The following is a 20,333-nucleotide window of genomic DNA, read 5'->3' as shown; positions in this document are numbered from 1 at the left end:
CATGGAGTTTGCATGTTCTCCCCGTGTGTGCGTGGGTTTTCTCCGGGTTCTCCGGTTTCCTCCCACAGTCTCACAGTTGGGGATTAGTCAAATTGGACACTCTAAATTGATCATGGGTGTGGTGTGAGAGTGAATGGACTGGCGACCTCCACGGTGTGTACCCCGCCTTTCGCCGTATGTTAGCAGAGATCGGCACCAGCAAACCTCACGACCCTCATGTGGAGGATAAAGTCGTAGAAGATGAATGGATGGATGGATTGAAATTGTCACAGATCACAATAACAAAAGTCTCTTCTGCCACTATGTCTCTCCCCACTCAGTCATGGCTGCATATAAACATCTCTATCATTCATCGACACTTAGCTACTCATGGTCTGTTTGTGATTATACGATCTGCTTGGGCCCATCTGCTCTCAGGCATGTCAGAGTCACGGTCAGGCCGGGGCGGATCTGCTGTTTGCACAGGCCCAATGAGCACCAGTGGCTTTACCTCGTCGCTGGACTCCTCCTTGGCAACCACACCAGCCCCTATGACCTCTGACCTGGGCTTTGGCCTCTGGATGACAGGGTTGGGAAAAAAGGGGGTTGTGTCTAAATTCAGCCATCAGAGTCTGGAGGAGACAGGGCCGTGCCCTCGAGCCTGAAAAGGAAACCCACATCTATGGGCTTTGTGAGGAGCGACAATGATCATCAGCCAATGGCGAGACAAGTGCAGAGCATGATGGATCATGTGATGGACGTCTGAAGAATGTCTAAATAGGTCGTGTGATGGATAGGTAGGAAGCAAACACTTAGATTTTCACACAGGAGCGGATGTGAGCTGTTTGCTTTCAGGACAAAGACTGATTGATTCATTTTTGAGGGGCGAGGACTCAGCCAAATAAATAAATAAATACAATTAAATAAGAGAAGGAACAGATGCGACTCAGTGCCGTGATGTTTTATCATTATTTCGGTCTGTGTCGTCCGCTGGACAGCTGCACTGAGACCTCAGTCATATTTACAAATCACAAAGTCAAGGGACTTTATTTGTGCCAAAAAGATTTGTTTTGCATCGTTAAGACAGAGGTTTGTTTGTCAGTGTGTGCACATAATATGAAATAAAAATTGGTCATCGAGTGCTTCTCACACATCATCTCATGTCTGGCTCGCCTCAGCACGCAACCTGGTTTCAAACTGAATAAACACTGTTTGTAACTTTTAATGTTTGGGCCAAAATTAAACCAATTAAATGTTTCTAATTCAGGACACTGCTGATATCGCAGACTGAAGCAAAGGGACTGCATGGAAATCATTAGTGGTTGTAAAACCAGCGCGCTGAGTTATGACCTATGGCAACAGTTATCGAGTGGACATGTGTCGCTAACAGCTGAGGGGTCAGCTGGGAAAGGGCTGAGTCCAGGGAAAGTAGAACTGCCGAGGCTCACACACGCTGTGTGTGTGTGTAGCTGTTTCACATACTGGCCTTGCACAGGTGACAACAAGTGACCCTGAGTGAGAGTTTAGGACCCGGTGTTAAACTCTCAGTCGGCTGGAATCTATCTATCTATCTATCTATCTATCTATCTATCTATCTATCTATCTATCTATCTATCTATCTATCTATCTATCTATCTATCTATCTATCTATCTATCTATCTATCTATCTATCTATCTATCTATCTATCTATCTATCTATCTATCTATCTATCTATCTATCTATCTATCTATCTATCTATCTATCTATCTAATGTGTAAAATGTTTGTGCATTACAAAATTCGGACTTTTTCTTTGTATAATATTTGAAAAGAAAATGCGACGCCGCAGATGGACAGAAGCTTCTCTCATTCATCTCCACTGCTGCTGCTATTATTACTGCGGGCCTTACGGCTATGTTTTTTAAAGATTATCTCACAACACTTTAGTTACACTTTGTTAATATGCAAATAAGCATGCATGAGCCAACAATGTTCTTGATCTCTGCGTATTTGCTTTTCGTAACTGACAGCGTGCGTTAGCCTGCATTTGTTTTTTAATCCACGGTCGTTTACATTTAGCGTTTGACACTTAAACGCCATCTCGTGACTGACAATCAACCTCTGTTTTGATATATTTAACTACAATCAAGTGCAGTTAATACAGTCAAATGTTTTACTGTAAATCGAGGACTTTAAATAGAAAATGTGATTCCTTTGTTAACAAATAAGATGAGTTATTGATCACTTTGCCTACTTTTATCGTTACAGATGACAACATTTGAATGATCCCAGCACCAGGGACTGTTTTGCAATTCTATGCTTCTCATTGAACATGGAGCATTTAGGCTGCTTTTTTATTACTATATAATTACTATATTATATAATATATAATTATTATTATAAATATAATTACTATATTAACCCTGTAAAGCCCAAACCATTAAATAATTGACAGAAAATTCAAATTCTTTGAAACTGGAGCCTTTATTGGTCCTTCTGAACAAACAAACATTTTTTTTTTTTTCAAATATCAATTTCCATATAGGGGTTTTAATTTGTATCATATTTGATACAGCGGGTCACAATGGAAAAAAAAAACTCTCTATCTAATTTCAGTTATTTTTCATTTTGCGGTTCACAACCTTTTTATTTTGACTGATGGCTTGAAAACAGTTGTTCAGACAAAGATTTGTCAGACTACACATGGGCAAAGTGGCTTATGCAGTGCTTGCATCTCTGTCGGGTTTCCCATTATTTTATACATCGGGTTTTTCAAGGAAACAATTGTCACACTGCTCATGTGAGGGACTCAAAAACGAATGCATCACATATGATAGGTTTGGCGTTATAGGGTTAAAACGTATATACAGAGGCTATACCAATGTGTAATATGTAATATTTTTTCAGCTCAATCTATAGGAAATGTGGAAATAGATGTGACCTACACACTGCACACTCCCACAGGATGTCCATATAAGGAACTGTGCATTATTCCCACTGCAATTTACCAAGGGTGCACTAAGGGTTTAACACATCATGCTTTCTATTAAATGTTCAAATACATGACAGTTTTGTACACAAATTTCTTGATATTCACTCTCCCACTGTACACTGAAACACCAGAGTCCTCTGTTTTTCAGACAGATGCTGCCCCCTGCAGGAACACTCGCCTGTGTCACTGCTGTTATAGACTATATTAACCCACAAACCAAAGCCATAATAAGTTCAGGCTTTAAGTTTAAAGTGTCATTCTGGCTCATATTTCTCGCCGTGGTGAACTATAGATTTTATGCTGTAGTAATAAACAAAGCCTGACCATGACTGACACTGCATAATAAAAGGGTTGGTGTCTAATGCTGATTGCTGGCACTGTGCAGACTTCAAATGTAACCCTTGATCCATCGAATACAACAAGGCATCAGTTTCGTGTATACAGAGCCATGCTCACCTGCACACATGAGTGAATAAACAGAGAGAAGATGCACGGAATTGACATTTACTTGTCTTTGTTTTTGTCTGAATAAGTCCTCTCTGGGAGAATTTGACTGAGCATGTACTTAAAGAGTCATCAGCGTTATCCTCAGGGGTTCGATTTCCAGCGAGCGTTTCATACTGCAGCAGATTTGGAAAGAAAACAGAGTCGAAAGGATCATGTTGAGTTCACGACGCTGGGTATGAAATCCAGTAATAAAATAACAGTTGTTTGCCTGTGAGAGAAATCTGTGAGGTCGTTTAAAACTGGGCCTGCGACCACTGCCAACCTTTAACTCACTTTGTTTTTTTACTTTCACCAGTTACTTTACTCAGTCTACTTTAATCTAATATATGTATAAATACATGTATTTATTTATGTATTCTTTTACATCATTGTCATTTGTGGCCAGCCATGGCAAAAAGTCACAAGTCTACCATTTTGAGTTATTTACAGATTCTGAAAGTGTGATTTCTAAGCTTTCCAAGCTTAGAATAATTGCCTTTTTAATGCAATTATTCACGTTTAGCTATTCAAATTCAAATATAAATATTCAAATTCAGTTTTTTAATGTAATTTTCAAGTTTATTCAAAATTATTCAAAAGCCTGAAGGCAGTGATGGACATTAAGGCCTGTCCTTTTCTTGAAGAACCAGTTGATCCAGGCGCAGATACTCCTTTAGCAAATAGTAGTTTATTCAAGTAGTCTGAGTATACTTATTTTATAGTAAAACTGAGGGAGTATACTTGAAGTTTACTTTTTATAAACTATATTTTAAATACTTCAGAATAGTATAGTGAATTATAATTGGTTTATAGTGGAAAGTATAAACAAAAGTCTAAGGCTAAGTACATTAATATTATTAATACAAAAGCTTATACTGGTACTTTAGTATACTTTTTATACTCAACAAAAATATAAACACACATACTTGAAATGGTCCAGTGTCACTTGGCCACTCGTAATTTACTACAATCTCAGATTGAGTATTTCAACTCACGAGAGTCGTGGAGCATGGCGGAGTGGTGGTTAATATGCGTGACACGGACACTCCTTATGGTCTGGTCAATAAAAGGGCACACCAAAATGTGGACTTTTTTCACTTGTCAATATGCCACAGATGTCACAAATCATAAGGGAGCGTGCCATTGGCGTGCTGAGTGCTGGGTTGAGCGTTACAGCTGTGGCAACACAACTGAATGTGCATCATTCCACTGTCAACCACCTGTGGACTTGTTTCAGAGAGACTGGAACGACAGTGAACCGTGCACACGCTCGCCGGCCATGTGTTACCACACCCGCTCAGGACCAGTACATGCGGCTCCAGCACCTCCGTGATCAGTTCCGCCCAGTGACCAGAACTGCCGGTGAGACTGTTGGTCTGCACAACAGGCGGATTTCAGCACAGACAGTCAGGAACCACCTGCGGGAGGTGAATCTCCAAGTCCTTTGACCACACCAGGGTGGACCTCACAGCAGCCTAGCAGAAATTGATCCTAATGCTTGCAAATTAAAGCCACTTTATTATCCTTGGGGGTTGTTGCCCTGAGGTTTATGAGTTCTTCTCTGGAGTGGGATGTTCTAATTGTGTGGCCAGAAGCAGTGTAAACAAACCATATATAGAATACAGTGCTCACCTCAACACAGAGGCATCCTTAGTCAGCACCATATTGGGTCAATTCAACTACTCTTCCCATGTTTTTGTTTAAGGTAAGAATACAATTCTCAGCGTTTGATTGAGGTTCAGTTTTGAAAGTTGATATAAGATGTTTTGTTCTTTAAAACAGAGTGGGGTTGTCACACGCAGCTCCGGCCTGTTTCAGGCAGCAGGTTTAGTGAAAACTCTGAGTCAGTTAAACCTGAGACGAGGGAAACTCTGGTTTCAAAAAGCCAGTTCAGCTTAACTCTGAGTCAGTTACCCTGGCAACATACTCTGTGAACCTAACCTGCTCACTGCCAGGTTTTCTTCAACTAACCCTGAATTTCTCCTGCTCTTAAGTTGACGCAGCTGGTATAGCTCAGTGGTATAGTCCACAGACCTTGGTGTAGAGCAGGGGTGTCAAACTCATTTTCACTGAGGGCCACATCAGCATAATTGTGACCCTCAAAGGGCCAGATGTAACTGTCATACAGAATAAATGTAACCAAATATAATGTAAAATAAAGGTAACTACTCGGTAATAAAGGTAACTACCCGGTCTGCGATGGCGGTGCCGTCACTTTGCGGATAACGCAATTGCCATGCATTGTGGAAAATGTAGTTTATGGTCAACGCACGCCTTAAAGCAGCATAGACCTATTTTAACAAAGATTTCTAAGACCAATTAATCACTCGTGGGCCACATAAAATGACGTGGCGGGCCACATCTGGCCCCCGGGCCTTGAGTTTGACATAATGTGGTGTAGAGGGCTGGGGTTCATATCCCAGTCAGGGAAAGTCAGCTAATACCCAGTGTCGGCCTTTAAGCAAGGCCCTAAATGCTACTTGCCTTTCTCAGTTTTGTGAATTGATCAATGTAAGCTTTGGATAACAGCGTCAGCTAAATGACATGTAATGTAAACGCCTGCAGACATGGCCTGTCCTTTTCTTAAAGAGTCTGTTGATGTCAAGGCACAGATACTCCCTTAGTAAATAGTAGTTTATTCAAGTGTTCTACAAGTATACTTATTTTCTACTACAACTGAGGCCGTATACTTGAAGCAAAATTTGCTTTGACGTATTATATAGTGTTTCTGTTTCTATTGAGTTAGTTATTTTTAGTTCCAAAAATGTGCACTTTTCTTTTTCCATTTTTCACACGTTAGTTCTCAATTTTAGATAGATAGATAGATAGATAGATAGATAGATAGATAGATAGATAGATAGATAGATAGATAGATAGATAGATAGATAGAAAGTGTACTTTTGCACCTTATGACCTTATAATCTATACTAAAAGTATAAACTTAAAAATGTTACAATTTAGTGCAAATAATGTATTACATTATACACTACCTATTTTGAACTACATTTGCTGCCAAGTTGTCTGCATATGCCTTCATTAATATCTCCAATCTCCAAGTCTTCTTATCACTTTTTGCCATAGTGAATCATGTTATCTGTGTTCCATTGAAGAGGGCTTTTTACATCCTCATACATGGCCTTCACGCATGGTTACTTTGACTCAGAGCTGTTTGAACGACTTATCACTGAGTTTGACAACTCAGAGTTGGGTTTTAACTGGGTTTTAACATGTTGAACCTGCTTTCTGAAACAGACCCCAGGGTTGTTTGCTAAATCACTAAGTACATGCAAACTCCCACACTTCTCTCATTTCTCTGTCTTTTTTGGACACGATACGCATCGTTTTTTTCAGTAAAGCCTGGTGATTGACCGATTTCGCCTTTGTCAGTTTCGTTTTCTCGTAAGATTGTAACTCCGTAGCACTCACTCTGACAAGGTAACGTTCGCTGTTCAGCCTGGCATATGTTGAAACTAAGCAGCTAACTAAACTCAACTCGAACGTGACTAAACTGATGCATCCCTGAAAAAAAAGATTTGTTGTAGTGTAGTTATATGGTTAAGTTTCTATGTCTGTCTTGGTTTTCCTTGGCCTGTCTCTAATTTGTCTTTCTCTGTTTCCCAGATTGAGGAAAAGTTCCATAGGATCACTCTGAAACCACTGAAGTCCACATTTCTGAAGAGGTTGGAGGAGTTGTTGGGAAGAAACTTGGCGAAACATTTAAATAAGGCAAGTATTTAAGTGTAGTGTTTTTGTGTACTTTTGGGTTCTAATGTCTGTTCTTGACCAGCTCATTTCATATGTCATTTCATGTGTTTGTAGGACCACAGCTTTGGGTTCCCGTAGAGAAGCGTTTACCCGAGGGCTGATTCTCTTTCTTGGGGAAAAAACGGGGGATTTGATCAAGGACTACAAGGTAGAGAAAATATACCTCTGGTGTTACTAAACCCTGTCTCTATTAGAGATGCAACTGTACTCGGTAAAACCGTTCGGTACGTCCATAATCCACCCTTATGGACCACGGTTCTTCGGTTCTGTAATTGATTTTGCGTTAGCGGTTTATTTACTGCTTTACCGACCGCTCTGCCTGTGCCTGTCCATGTAGGCGAAAGCCCAAATGGAGTTGAGAAACTGGTGTTTGGAAATGCACCGCGTTCATTCAAATCTCCAGTGTGGTATAGCTCCGGTAGCTTCGGTTTCGCATCATTCGTTCATTTTAGCGACGTTGGAATCCCCCGCCTATACATGACTGTGACGGTCGACCACATGTTGGATTGGCAGACGAAAAAGCGCGACTACCCCTTAAGAGAGCGTTTAGCTGCAGAGTTAAGAAATGTTGTGGTAATACTCACACAAGACACTTACCGAAACCGAACCGAAACTGTCGCCGAAAAACCGAGGTACGGACGAAAATAGATTTTACTGGACAATTCCTGGAGGTTTTACTTAACAAAGCTAAGTAGAATACTAACCAAATAAAGTATTTTATACAAGGACTAGTTTTGTTTTATTTACCTAATCAAATAATGTAGTTAGTTGCACAATATCAATGTAGTTGGCGGAATATCTTTATCAGTGTGGTGTCAGCTGGTTTGACCAAAAAGAGCCCGATGTCTGTGAACCTTTGCATGCAAAACCTTAATGTAGCGCTAGTCAAATCACTAACCTAAAGGCTTCGTAACGGGACTTGTTGTAACATGCATTCACCGCGTGTTTGTCTGTTGATCTTCAACCCGGTTTGTATTTTTTTGTGGATTCAGGCTCGCTCTTGCCTGATTTGTTTGTCTGATTCAGACTGTGTTTTTTTTCGATCTTCGGTGTTTAGACTTTGGTTGTCTCGGAATGAGGCAGTCTCCCATGTGTGCTTGTTCCATATTTCTATATGATTCAACACAGATCTGTGTTAAGTTGTGTCTGTGTCTAACTGGATACACTTAGATGAAGCATTTTGATGACATCTGGGGTAGTTTCTCTGTGACATGTACTCGTCTGCAGATCACTTTAGTAGATGTTCATTAACCAAATGGAATGTGTGGATGTTAAAGATTACAAGATGATAGGTCCTATTTGAACCAGCTGATCTTCAAGGTTGTTGCTCACTTTTATGTGAAAAACGTTTGTAAATGTGAGTTTAGATTGATCATGAGTGGATGTTTAATATTTGCAGATCAAACCACAGAGGCAGGTACAGTAGGTGACATCTACTCGAATACACTGGAGGCAATCCACATCCAGTCAGACTGACTCCAACCGATTCACACCAATGTCTGCACTAGTTTCATCGTCACTGCTCAGGTTCTCTTCTGGCAGGCTCAGATTTGTCGATGGACTCAGACGCAGCACGGCGCTCACATCATGCAGCATCCAGGAGCGTTGGTGAGTTTATTTCCCTCGTGTCCTCACAGACACATATTTTATGACTGAAAACAGGCTCAGTATCATGTTTATGACAGGATCTGAAATTGTGCACAACAAATGGTGTGTCGTTTGGGGTTGTCACGGTTTGAAGGAATTCCAAACAATTTTAACACAAAAAACAACAACAGTGTATGCTTTTTGTAAACTTAATTTAATTGACCGGATTAAAAATAATGGTATTATTCCATGCATGCATTTGTGAACTCATCTTTAAGCCTTAGTGCTCATGTGGCACAGATCTGTGTTTTTATTCTCATAATGTTACAACTTTGTTCATGTAAAATTACGACTTTATTTTATAATGTTACGACTTAATTATCGCTATGTTATAACTTTATTCTCCTAATGTTATGACTTTATTCTTGTAATATTGTGACCTTTTTCTTGTAATATTATTACCTTTTTCTTGTAATGTGACGACTTTATTATCGTAATGTTAAAACTTTGTTATCGTTATGTTACGACTTTATTGTTGTAATGTTACGACTTTATTCTCATAATGTTACAACTTTTTTTTAATAATTATATTAAATATTAAATATTTTTTCGTACACCAACGTTTCAGCTGTCGACTAAATTATGCAACCGTCCTGTGATAAACACACTGTTAGTGTCATCAGATCATCCATTTGGATTGTTTTGGATTGATTCATTGTGGGCTTCATCTGTTACCAAACACCAAGAAAGTAAATACAGATAGTGATGAAGCGTTCTTTGAATCTGAGTATTTTTAGTATTTTGCAGTAAAAATATAGTAGTTTTATTTTTGGTACATTTATTAGTTGAGTATTTGGTATTTTATTTTAAGTTTAAGTTTACTATAATCTATAAAATTGAGAGATATTATACGCCTTTGTCTTGTTCTTGACTCACCTTAGTCCTGAAAGTCTTTGTCTTGGTTTTGGATGTCTTCAACTACAACTCTGTATCTGTTCTGTTTCTCTTAAATTTGCTCACAGGTCCCGGTCGCTCCACGTGGACAGTCCTCCTCACGAACCCTCTGTGACCGGCAGCTACGTCCACGGCACCTCCTCCGTCTCCCTGCTTTCCCAGACCGTGTCTCAGAGCCTGGACAGCACAGTGCAGCGCTGGCCGGACCGTGAAGCTGTGGTCTTCCTGGAGGACGGCATCCGGAAAACCTTTGCACAGTTTCAGCAAGATGTGCGTTTCACTTGTTGGCTTACAAGACATTTGACATATTGACCTAGATGTGATATATTTGAAAAATTGTGACGACTGATGTCAGGCCTTTTTCACCTCAGCAAAGTGTTCTGCTATTATTATACAACCTAGATCAGTGATGTCTGATAGTGTTTTCCACAAACTAGTGATTTAAAGACTGAGATGGAGAGGTAATCATAACACTGATAAGTTTTCTTACCCCATGTAACCCTCCTCTAAACTGTTATTGGGGTATTTTAACCAAGCAGAAGCACTCAGGAAAAAACGAAAACAGATTATATTACATTAGATGCAGTAGAATTTACATGTCAAGCTCTGACCTTGGCATGCAACATGAATAAATCGTTTTATTATATTTTTTTTTTTTCACTTTCATTGTTGCAGGTAGACCAGGCAGCTGCAGGTCTCCTTGCTCTGGGCTTGAACCGAGGCGACCGACTGGGAGTTTGGGGACCTAACAATTATGAATGGATCCTTTTCCAGTTCGCTTCAGCCAAGGCTGGGATTATACTGGTTAGTCTGGGAATCATGTGCATCTTTAAATATGGCATTATGGTAGAGCTGTGCAGATTGAAATAGTATTTTGCCTTATATTAATGACATTTTAAAACTCTGCCTTTTTGGTCTTTGCTTATAGAAATAGTTGAACGTTATTTGTAATTCTTTGTATAAAGACAAACATCTCAGTATGTCAACATGCTTTATATAATGTGTAATGTGTGTTGTGGGGATGTATGAATGGACTCGATTTGAAACTGCTCCTGTCTTTGAAGGTTCCATTGAACCCGGCCTACACAGTAAACGAAGTGGAGTTTACGTTAAAGAAGGTAAATTTGCTCTTTGTCCTGTGTAAATAACTTACTGAACATACTTACATAACCACATATTTACACAGAAAAGACAAGATCACATCAGTTTGGACTGAAAGCTTGTAGTTTTATATGAACGAAAACTTTACTCGTTAGCATTAAAGTACATAATTGTTGTGTCCAGGTCCAGTGTAAGGCAGTGGTCTGTCCCACTCACTTTAAAAGCCAGATGTTCTGTGAGATGCTGAGGGAGATCTGCCCAGAGATTGATCAGGCACCAGCTGGTATGATCCAAAGCTCCAGGTAACACAGACCTATGATCACCTTCCATGCTTTAAACACTCACTTCCTCTGTTATAACATTTGTTTCTTGGCTCTGTCAGACTGCCAGACTTGCGCATGGTGATCATGACGGACAGCAGACAGCCAGGGACGCTGCACGTGGAGGATGTGATGCAAGCAGGAGAGAGTCGACACCACAAAGAGCTGATGGATCTACAGAAGAAGCTGTCCTTCGATGACCCCATCAATATTCAGTTCACATCGGTAACTACAAACTATGCAATCACAAAAAAAAAAAAAAGTCAATATTAAAGGCTGTTATGTATTTATATATTTGTGAGTAAAACTAGTTGGGAGTTATGGGTTTCTTAATGTATAAAATTGTAAAAAATACAGGCCACTCAAAAAGTTTGGGAACCACCGGTCTGATGGATTCAGGCCTGATGATAATCAGACTAAGACTGTTCCATTTAAACAACAATGGACAAGAATAATAATAATAAGAAGAAGATAGGATTGTGCAGATTTACCTTTCTGTTTTCCACTGACAGGATTGGACACAGGGCTGTTCCATGTTGACTTTCACTGATTCAGCTATAGTCAGAGGTGGAAAGAGTACTGAACTATTCTACTCAAGTAAAAGTACTACCAATTTACTTAAGTAGAAGTGAAAATACTCGTCTAAAAATGGACTTGATTTAAAGTAAAAAAGAAGTAGTAGTAAAACTGTACTTCTTTGCTCACAGAAACAATTTAACATTATTTGTGTGTTGCAGAAACTATTACTATTAGTTTATATCAAGGTTGGGGTTCTTTCTTGTGTCGTGGTAAAGGGACAAGGGGACAGACACAAATCTCACATTAACTGTCTTTAAAGGTGCCATATGTAAGAATGCGGCCAAAAACGGTTACTACACTCAAATTCAAAATACCGAGGTCTTTTAGGTTTCGTTTTCTCCGCCATTGTAGCTCAGACGTAACTGGCAACCCGTGGTTGCTCGGCAGCTTAGACTCTACTGACTGCAGTGATTGTATACGGCAGTAGGTGGCGCCACATGCCAAAACATGATTTTAAAACATAAACATGATTTGCTTTGTTATATGAATATTATTCCTGAGTCTCTGTGACATATTAGGAGGATTTGATGGCCAGTTGCTTTAGATTTATTATATAATGCACCTTTAATTAAAGGCAAACATTTACAAATTAAAGTGCTGGCAAAATGAAATATCTAAACACATAAATATACCAGTCAAAATGGGTCAAAGGTCAGAAAGAATTCAGCTTTCTCACCATTTTACCTGTCCTAATCATTCACTGCCAAAGTTTCCGGTGCATGATTTTAAATGTATTTGTTCTTTTCTTTTCTTAAATTAAACTTCTTTTTACTCAGTAACCAATGTGATTTAAAATGTAGATAAGTCCAGTACCTCCAAAAAAGTAAGTAAAAGTAAAATTACAGTACAATTTGTAAAAACCTACTCAATTACAGTAATGCGAATAAATGTAATTCATTACATTTTCTCTGTGTATTTGCATGATTTTATGCTTCGCCTTGACGAGGTGACTGAAAATGTTTCAAATGTTGTTGAGTCTTAATTGATCTATGGATGATGTACACTGAGTCCTGTGTCTTTCTTTTAGGGAACTACAGGAAGCCCAAAGGGAATAGTTCTTTCCAATCACAATATTGTCAATAATGCCTACTTTATGGGAATTCGATTGGGTTATGCATCAAAAGTAAGTCCATATTTTCTCTCTTGCTTTAAAGAAAATGCCAACAGTAGAAATGTGAGAGATCTGATTTTTCGTATTCCTCATCAGCCCCGCGTGCGAGTGTGCTTCCCTGTGCCGCTGTACCACTCCTTTGGCTTAGTGGGTGGAGGGATGTGTATGGCAGTGCACGGTGTTACGCTCGTCTCTCCCAGTTCTGGCTACAACACAAAGGCCAATTTGGAGGCTATTCAGAGTGAAAAGTACATCATATACAGCTCATCAGCCAAAATGACTTATACCTATGCATGCCATGCAGTAAAATAGTTCATCGTCTCCCACTTATTTTTTCATCCATTAGGTGCAATTACATCTACGGCACTCCCACAATGTTCATCGACTTGCTTAGACAACCAGATTTACACAAGTATGACCTGTCATCAGTTGAATCTGGTAAGACAAAACTATGTCATCTTAAATTCAGTGCAAAGTATTTTCATTATTACAACCGCCTTGTCTGTTTTGTTTTGTATGTTTCAGGAATAATGGGAGGTTCCTCCTGCCCTCCTGAGATTGTTAGGAAACTGATAACAGACATGAACATGAGAGAGATAGCCGTAAGTATTTGATTTGCATGCCCTATACATTTTAGAAATCACTTCACCAGCATAAAAAAACATGATATGTTTCACAGATAGGTTATGGAGCCACAGAGACTAGTCCCTCTGCATTTCTGGGGTTTCCACAAGAAAACCATGAACTGAAGATAAACAATTCTGGCTGCATCATGCCCCACACTGAGGTACGTCTCGTCTTTGCAAAAAATCCCTTGTCTACGCATCTTCATGGCGGCTCCGCGACTCACAGTGTGACTGTGTGTACAGGCAAAAGTGGTGGATCCCACTACTGGGGTGATTGTTCCTCTGGGAGAATCAGGAGAGCTGATGATCAGGGGCACTTGTGTCATGCACGGGTACTGGGACGATCCAGAAAAAACCAGAGAGGTGATTTCACAAGATCGCTGGTACAGGACTGGGTAAGATTAATGATTACAGAAGACCTTTTTATAGCTCAACTGATGGTACACAGATGTAAATGAATGGCCTTGCTGCTGAAACATAATCATTTGTATGAATGTAATTTTTATATTTGCGGAGCTATTTTTATATGTGATTATTTATTTACTTACATTGATCAGGTATTTTTTTTAAATATCTTTCTTTCTTTATATTGGTTTGCCATTTAGAGGGACTTCCTGCTCTTTCTTTCACATAGAAATCATATTATTATTATTATTATGATAAAATGTATGTTTATTCTAAACCTTACCCGGTGCTTTTTATTATAAAGGGACACAGGCAGCCTGAACAGTCTGGGTTACTGCAAAATTGATGGACGCATAAAAGACATGATCATCCGTGGAGGGGAGAACATCTATCCTGCTGAGATAGAGCAGTTTCTTTATAAACATCCCAAAGTCCAGGAAGTGCAGGTCAGAGTTAAAGCCACCAGAGGACAGCAACGTGTCTCTGATTTAACACAGGTAGTCACAATAACCTCCCGTCTCTGTTTTTCCAAGGTGGTTGGGGTGAAAGACGAGAGGCTGGGTGAGCAGGTGTGTGCCTGCATCAGGCTGAAGGAGGGTGAGAGCTGCAGTGCAGAGGAGATTAGAGCGTTCTGCAAAGGACAGGTGAAGAAAACACACTGAATCTAAGAGCGCAGCTGCACATGATGTGGACTGGGATGATAATGTGTACGTGTTTTTTTCCAGATTTCTAATTTCAAAGTCCCACATTATGTGAGGTTTGTGGACAGCTACCCCCTCACTGTCTCTGGAAAGGTAACTTCTGCTCTAATAGTACCACATTTAATGCAACAAAATGGTGCTTAATTGTATAAAACTGAGATGGCTTTGTGTTTTATAGATCAAGAAAAATGTATTAACGCAGGATATGGAGAAGGCATTGGGTCTAGCTTGATGGACACTGAGTGAACCGGCTGGGAGAGAAAGGTGTTAGGTAAAGGGAAAGAAGAACTCGGCAACAAGAGTGTACTATACTATAATTTGCTGTTTGATTTCATATCATTTTGGAGTCTAAGTGTTAATAAAATATCAAAAAATGTAACCTAACCTTGAGCATCTGTTTGTGATGTGAATAGTTCATTGGCAACTATAGTTGTTTGAGAAGACATTCAAAGAGGAAAACAATAAAAGATACACACGTCACTTATTTTCTGTGAAGGTGGTGTTAAGGCCTGCAGAAGACAAAGTTAAAGAAGAATTTAATTAATTTTTTGAACTGTGAAAAATCCACATCAGATCAAAATCGGCCCTGACATGGCGGGTGTTGCATTTACATCTTTACATTTAGAATTTGAAAATTTTTTTGAATTTTTTTTGTTTGCCCAAAATGTGACCAAAACGTCATACTATAATATGTCATCGACCTCAATGTCATACTATACTATTTTGTCCAAAATCTGACAATTTTTTTGGAAAAAAAAATTTGGTCCAAAATTTGACAAAAATCTCATACTATACTATGTCATCCAAAATCGGAAAAAAATAAATACTTTTTTTTTTTAGCCCAAAACGTAACAAAACGTCATACTATACTATGTCATCGACCTCAATGTCATACTACACTATTTCGTCCAAAATCTGCTCCTTTTTTTGAAAAAACATTTTTTTGCCCAAAATGTGACCAAAACGTCATACTATACTATGTCATCGACCTTAATTTCATACTACACTATTTCGTCCAAAATCTGACCATTGTTTTGAAAAAAAAAGTTTTGGTCCAAACTTTGACAAAAAGGTCATACTATACTATGTCGTCCAAAATCTGACAATTTTTTTGAAAAACATTTTTTTTGGTACAAAACTTGACAAAAACGTCATACTATACTATGTGGTACATCATACTATACTATGTAGTACGTCATACTACACTATGTCGTCCAAAATCTGACCATTTTTAAAAAAAAAAATTTGGCCAAAATTTGACAAAAACGACATACTATACTATGTTGTCCAAAATCTGACAATTTTTTAAAAAACATTTTTTTGGTCCAAAACTTGACAAAAACGTCATACTATACTATGTGGTACGTCATACTATACTATGTAGTACGTCATACTACACTATGTCGTCCAAAATCTGACCATTTTAAAAAAAAAAAATTTGGCCAAAATTTGACAAAAACGACATACTATACTATGTTGTCCAAAATCTGACAATTTTTTAAAAAACATTTTTTTGGTCCAAAATTTGACAAAAACGACATACTATACTATGTCGTCCAAAATCTGACAATTTTTTTGAAAAACATTTTTTTGGTCCAAAACTTGACAAAAACGTCCTACTGTACTAGGTAGTACGTCATACTATACTATGTCGTCCAAAATCTGACAAATTTTTAAAAAACATTTTTTTGGTCCAAAACTTGACAAAAACGTCATACTATACTATGTGGTACGTCATACTATACTATGTAGTACGTCATACTACACTATGTCGTCCAAAATCTGACCATTTTTTGAAAAAAAACTTTGGCCAAAATTTGACAAAAACGACATATTATACTATGTCGTCCAAAATCTGAAACATTTTTTAAAAACATTTTTTTGGTCCAAAACTTGACAAAAACGTCCTACTATTCTATGTGGTACGTCATACTATACTATGTAGTACGTCATACTACACTATGTCGTCCAAAATCTGACAATTTTTTGGAAAAAAACTTTGGCCAAAATTTGAAAAAAACGACATACTATACTATGTCGTCCAAAATCTGACAATTTTTTGGAAAAACATTTTTTTCGTCCAAAACTTGACAAAAACATCCTACTGTACTCGGTAGTACGTCATACTATACTATGTCGTCCAAAATGTGACCATTTTCTGAAAAAAAAGTTGGTCCAAAATTTGACAGAAGGACATACTATACTATGTCGTCCAAAATCTGAACATTTTTTTGAAAAACATCTTTTTGGTCCAAAACTTGACAAAAACGTCATACTATACTATGTAGTACTTCATACTACACTAATTTCTATTACTAAAAATTTTTTGGTCCAAACTTTGACAAAAAGGTCATACTATACTATGTCGTCCAAAATCTGAAAAAAATGAATACTTTTTTTTTTTAGCCCAAAACGTAACAAAACGTCATACAATACTATGTCATCGACCTCAATGTCATACTACACTATTTCGTCCAAAATCTGATCCTTTTTTTGAAAAAACATTTTTTTGCCCAAAATGTGACCAAAACGTCATACTATACTCTGTCATCGACCTTAATTTCATACTACACTATTTCGTCCAAAATCTGACCATTGTTTTGAAAAAAATGTTTTGGTCCAAACTTTGACAAAAAGGTCATACTATACTATGTCGTCCAAAATCTGACAATTTTTTTGAAAAACATTTTTTTGGTCCAAAACTTGACAAAAACGACATACTATACTATGTCGTCCAAAATCTGACAAATTTAAAAAAAACATTTTTTTGGTCCAAAACTTGACAAAGACGTCATACTATACTATGTGGTACGTCATACTACACTATGTCGTCCAAAATCTGACAAATTTTTAAAAAACATTTTTTTGGTCCAAAACTTGACAAAAACATCATACTATACTAGGTAGTACGTCATACTATACTATGTCGTCCAAAATCGGACCATTTTTTGAAAAACATTTTTTTGGTCCAAAACTTGACAAAAACGACATACAATACTATGTCGTCCAAAATCTGACAAATTTAAAAAAAACATTTTTTTGGTCCAAAACTTGACAAAGACGTCATACTATACTATGTGGTACGTCATACTATACTATGTAGTACGTCATACTACACTATGTCGTCCAAAATCTGACCATTTTCTGAAAAAAAAAATTGGTCCAAAATTTGACAAAAACGACATACTATACTATGTCGTCCAAAATCTGACAAATTTTTAAAAAACATTTTTTTAGTCCAAAACTTGACAAAAACGTCATGCTATACTATGTGGTACGTCATACTATACTATGTAGTACGTCATACTACACTATGTCGTCCAAAATCTGACCATTTTTTGAAAAAAAACTTTGGCCAAAATTTGACAAAAACGACATACTATACTGTCGTCCAAAATCTGACAAATTTTTAAAAAACATTTTTTTGGTCCAAAACTTGACAAAAACGTCATACTATACTATGTGGTACGTCATACTATACTATGTAGTACGTCATACTATACTATGTCGTCCAAAATCTGACCATTTTTTGAAAAAAAACTTTGGCCAAAATTTGACAAAAACGACATACTATACTATGTCGTCCAAAATCTGACCATTTTTTGAAAAAAAACTTTGGCCAAAATTTGACAAAAACGTCATACTATACTATGTCGTCCAAAATCTGACAAATATTTAAAAAACATTTTTTTGGTCCAAAACTTGACAAAAACGTCATACTATACTATGTGGTACGTCATACTATACTATGTAGTACGTCATACTACACTATGTCGTCCAAAATCTGACCATTTTTTGAAAAAAAACTTTGGCCAAAATTTGACAAAAACGACATATTATACTATGTCGTCCAAAATCTGAAACATTTTTTAAAAACATTTTTTTGGTCCAAAACTTGACAAAAACGTCCTACTGTACTAGGTAGTACGTCATACTATACTATGTCGTCCAAAATTGGACCATTTTTTGAAAAAAAAACTTTTAGTCCAAAATTTGAAAAAAACGACATACTACTATGTCGTCCAAAATCTGACATTTTTAAAAAACATTTTTTTGGTCCAAAACTTGACAAAAACGTCATACTATACTATGTGGTACGTCATACTATACTATGTAGTACGTCATACTACACTATGTCGTCCAAAATCTGACCATTTTTTGAAAAAAGAAATTTGGCCAAAATTTGACAAAAACGACATACTATACTATGTCGTCCAAAATCTGACAAATTTTTAAAAAACATTTTTTTGGTCCAAAACTTGACAAAATGTCATACTATTCTATGTGGTACGTCATACTATACTATGTAGTACGTCATACTACACTATGTCGTCCAAAATCTGACAATTTTTTGGAAAAAAACTTTGGCCAAAATTTGACAAAAACGACATACTATACTATGTCGTCCAAAATCTGACAATTTTTTGGAAAAACATTTTTTTGGTCCAAAACTTGACAAAAACGTCATACTATACTATGTGGTACGTCATACTATACTATGTAGTACGTCATACTACACTATGTCGTCCAAAATCTGACCATTTTAAAAAAAAAAAATTTGGCCAAAATTTGACAAAAACGACATACTATACTATGTTGTCCAAAATCTGACAATTTTTTGGAAAAAAACTTTGGCCAAAATTTGACAAAAACGACATACTATACTATGTTGTCCAAAATCTGACAATTTTTTAAAAAACATTTTTTTGGTCCAAAACTTGACAAAAACGTCATACTATACTATGTGGTACGTCATACTATACTATGTAGTACGTCATACTACACTATGTCGTCCAAAATCTGACCATTTTAAAAAAAAAAAATTTGGCCAAAATTTGACAAAAACGACATACTATACTATGTTGTCCAAAATCTGACAATTTTTTAAAAAACATTTTTTTGGTCCAAAATTTGACAAAAACGACATACTATACTATGTCGTCCAAAATCTGACAATTTTTTTGAAAAACATTTTTTTGGTCCAAAACTTGACAAAAACGTCCTACTGTACTAGGTAGTACGTCATACTATACTATGTCGTCCAAAATCTGACAAATTTTTAAAAAACATTTTTTTGGTCCAAAACTTGACAAAAACGTCATACTATACTATGTGGTACGTCATACTATACTATGTAGTACGTCATACTACACTATGTCGTCCAAAATCTGACCATTTTTTGAAAAAAAACTTTGGCCAAAATTTGACAAAAACGACATATTATACTATGTCGTCCAAAATCTGAAACATTTTTTAAAAACATTTTTTTGGTCCAAAACTTGACAAAAACGTCCTACTGTACTAGGTAGTACGTCATACTATACTATGTCGTCCAAAATTGGACCATTTTTTGAAAAAAAAACTTTTGGTCCAAAATTTGAAAAAAACGACATACTACTATGTCGTCCAAAATCTGACATTTTTAAAAAACATTTTTTTGGTCCAAAACTTGACAAAAACGTCATACTATACTATGTGGTACGTCATACTATACTATGTAGTACGTCATACTACACTATGTCGTCCAAAATCTGACCATTTTTTGAAAAAAGAAATTTGGCCAAAATTTGACAAAAACGACATACTATACTATGTCGTCCAAAATCTGACAAATTTTTAAAAAACATTTTTTTGGTCCAAAACTTGACAAAATGTCATACTATTCTATGTGGTACGTCATACTATACTATGTAGTACGTCATACTACACTATGTCGTCCAAAATCTGACAATTTTTTGGAAAAAAACT

General features: G+C 37.1%; 1 protein-coding gene across 1 annotated transcript; it reads left to right on the top strand.

The window, feature by feature from the left end:
- Positions 1-419: 419 nt before the first annotated feature.
- LOC310932514 (medium-chain acyl-CoA ligase ACSF2, mitochondrial-like) lies at positions 420-14,817 on the top strand (the record flags this gene model as incomplete). The annotated part of the gene is made up of 20 exons (XM_083895841.1): positions 420-568; positions 4,674-4,863; positions 7,058-7,116; positions 7,256-7,349; positions 8,729-8,805; positions 9,811-10,012; positions 10,418-10,546; positions 10,807-10,860; positions 11,027-11,145; positions 11,226-11,388; positions 12,770-12,865; positions 12,950-13,101; positions 13,200-13,291; positions 13,379-13,455; positions 13,533-13,640; positions 13,723-13,874; positions 14,189-14,330; positions 14,418-14,528; positions 14,610-14,678; positions 14,764-14,817. The coding sequence occupies 20 exons, from the start codon at positions 420-422 to the stop codon at positions 14,815-14,817; spliced, it is 2,289 nt and encodes a 762-aa protein (XP_083751967.1).
- Positions 14,818-20,333: the final 5,516 nt, after the last annotated feature.

The sequence above is a fragment of the Microchirus variegatus genome (assembly GCF_963457635.1).
Source record: "Microchirus variegatus genome assembly, chromosome: 10".
NCBI classification, from domain to species: Eukaryota; Metazoa; Chordata; class Actinopteri; order Pleuronectiformes; family Soleidae; genus Microchirus; species Microchirus variegatus.
Note: the sequence above shows the minus strand (reverse complement) of the source record. Positions and strands in the feature narration are given on the sequence as shown.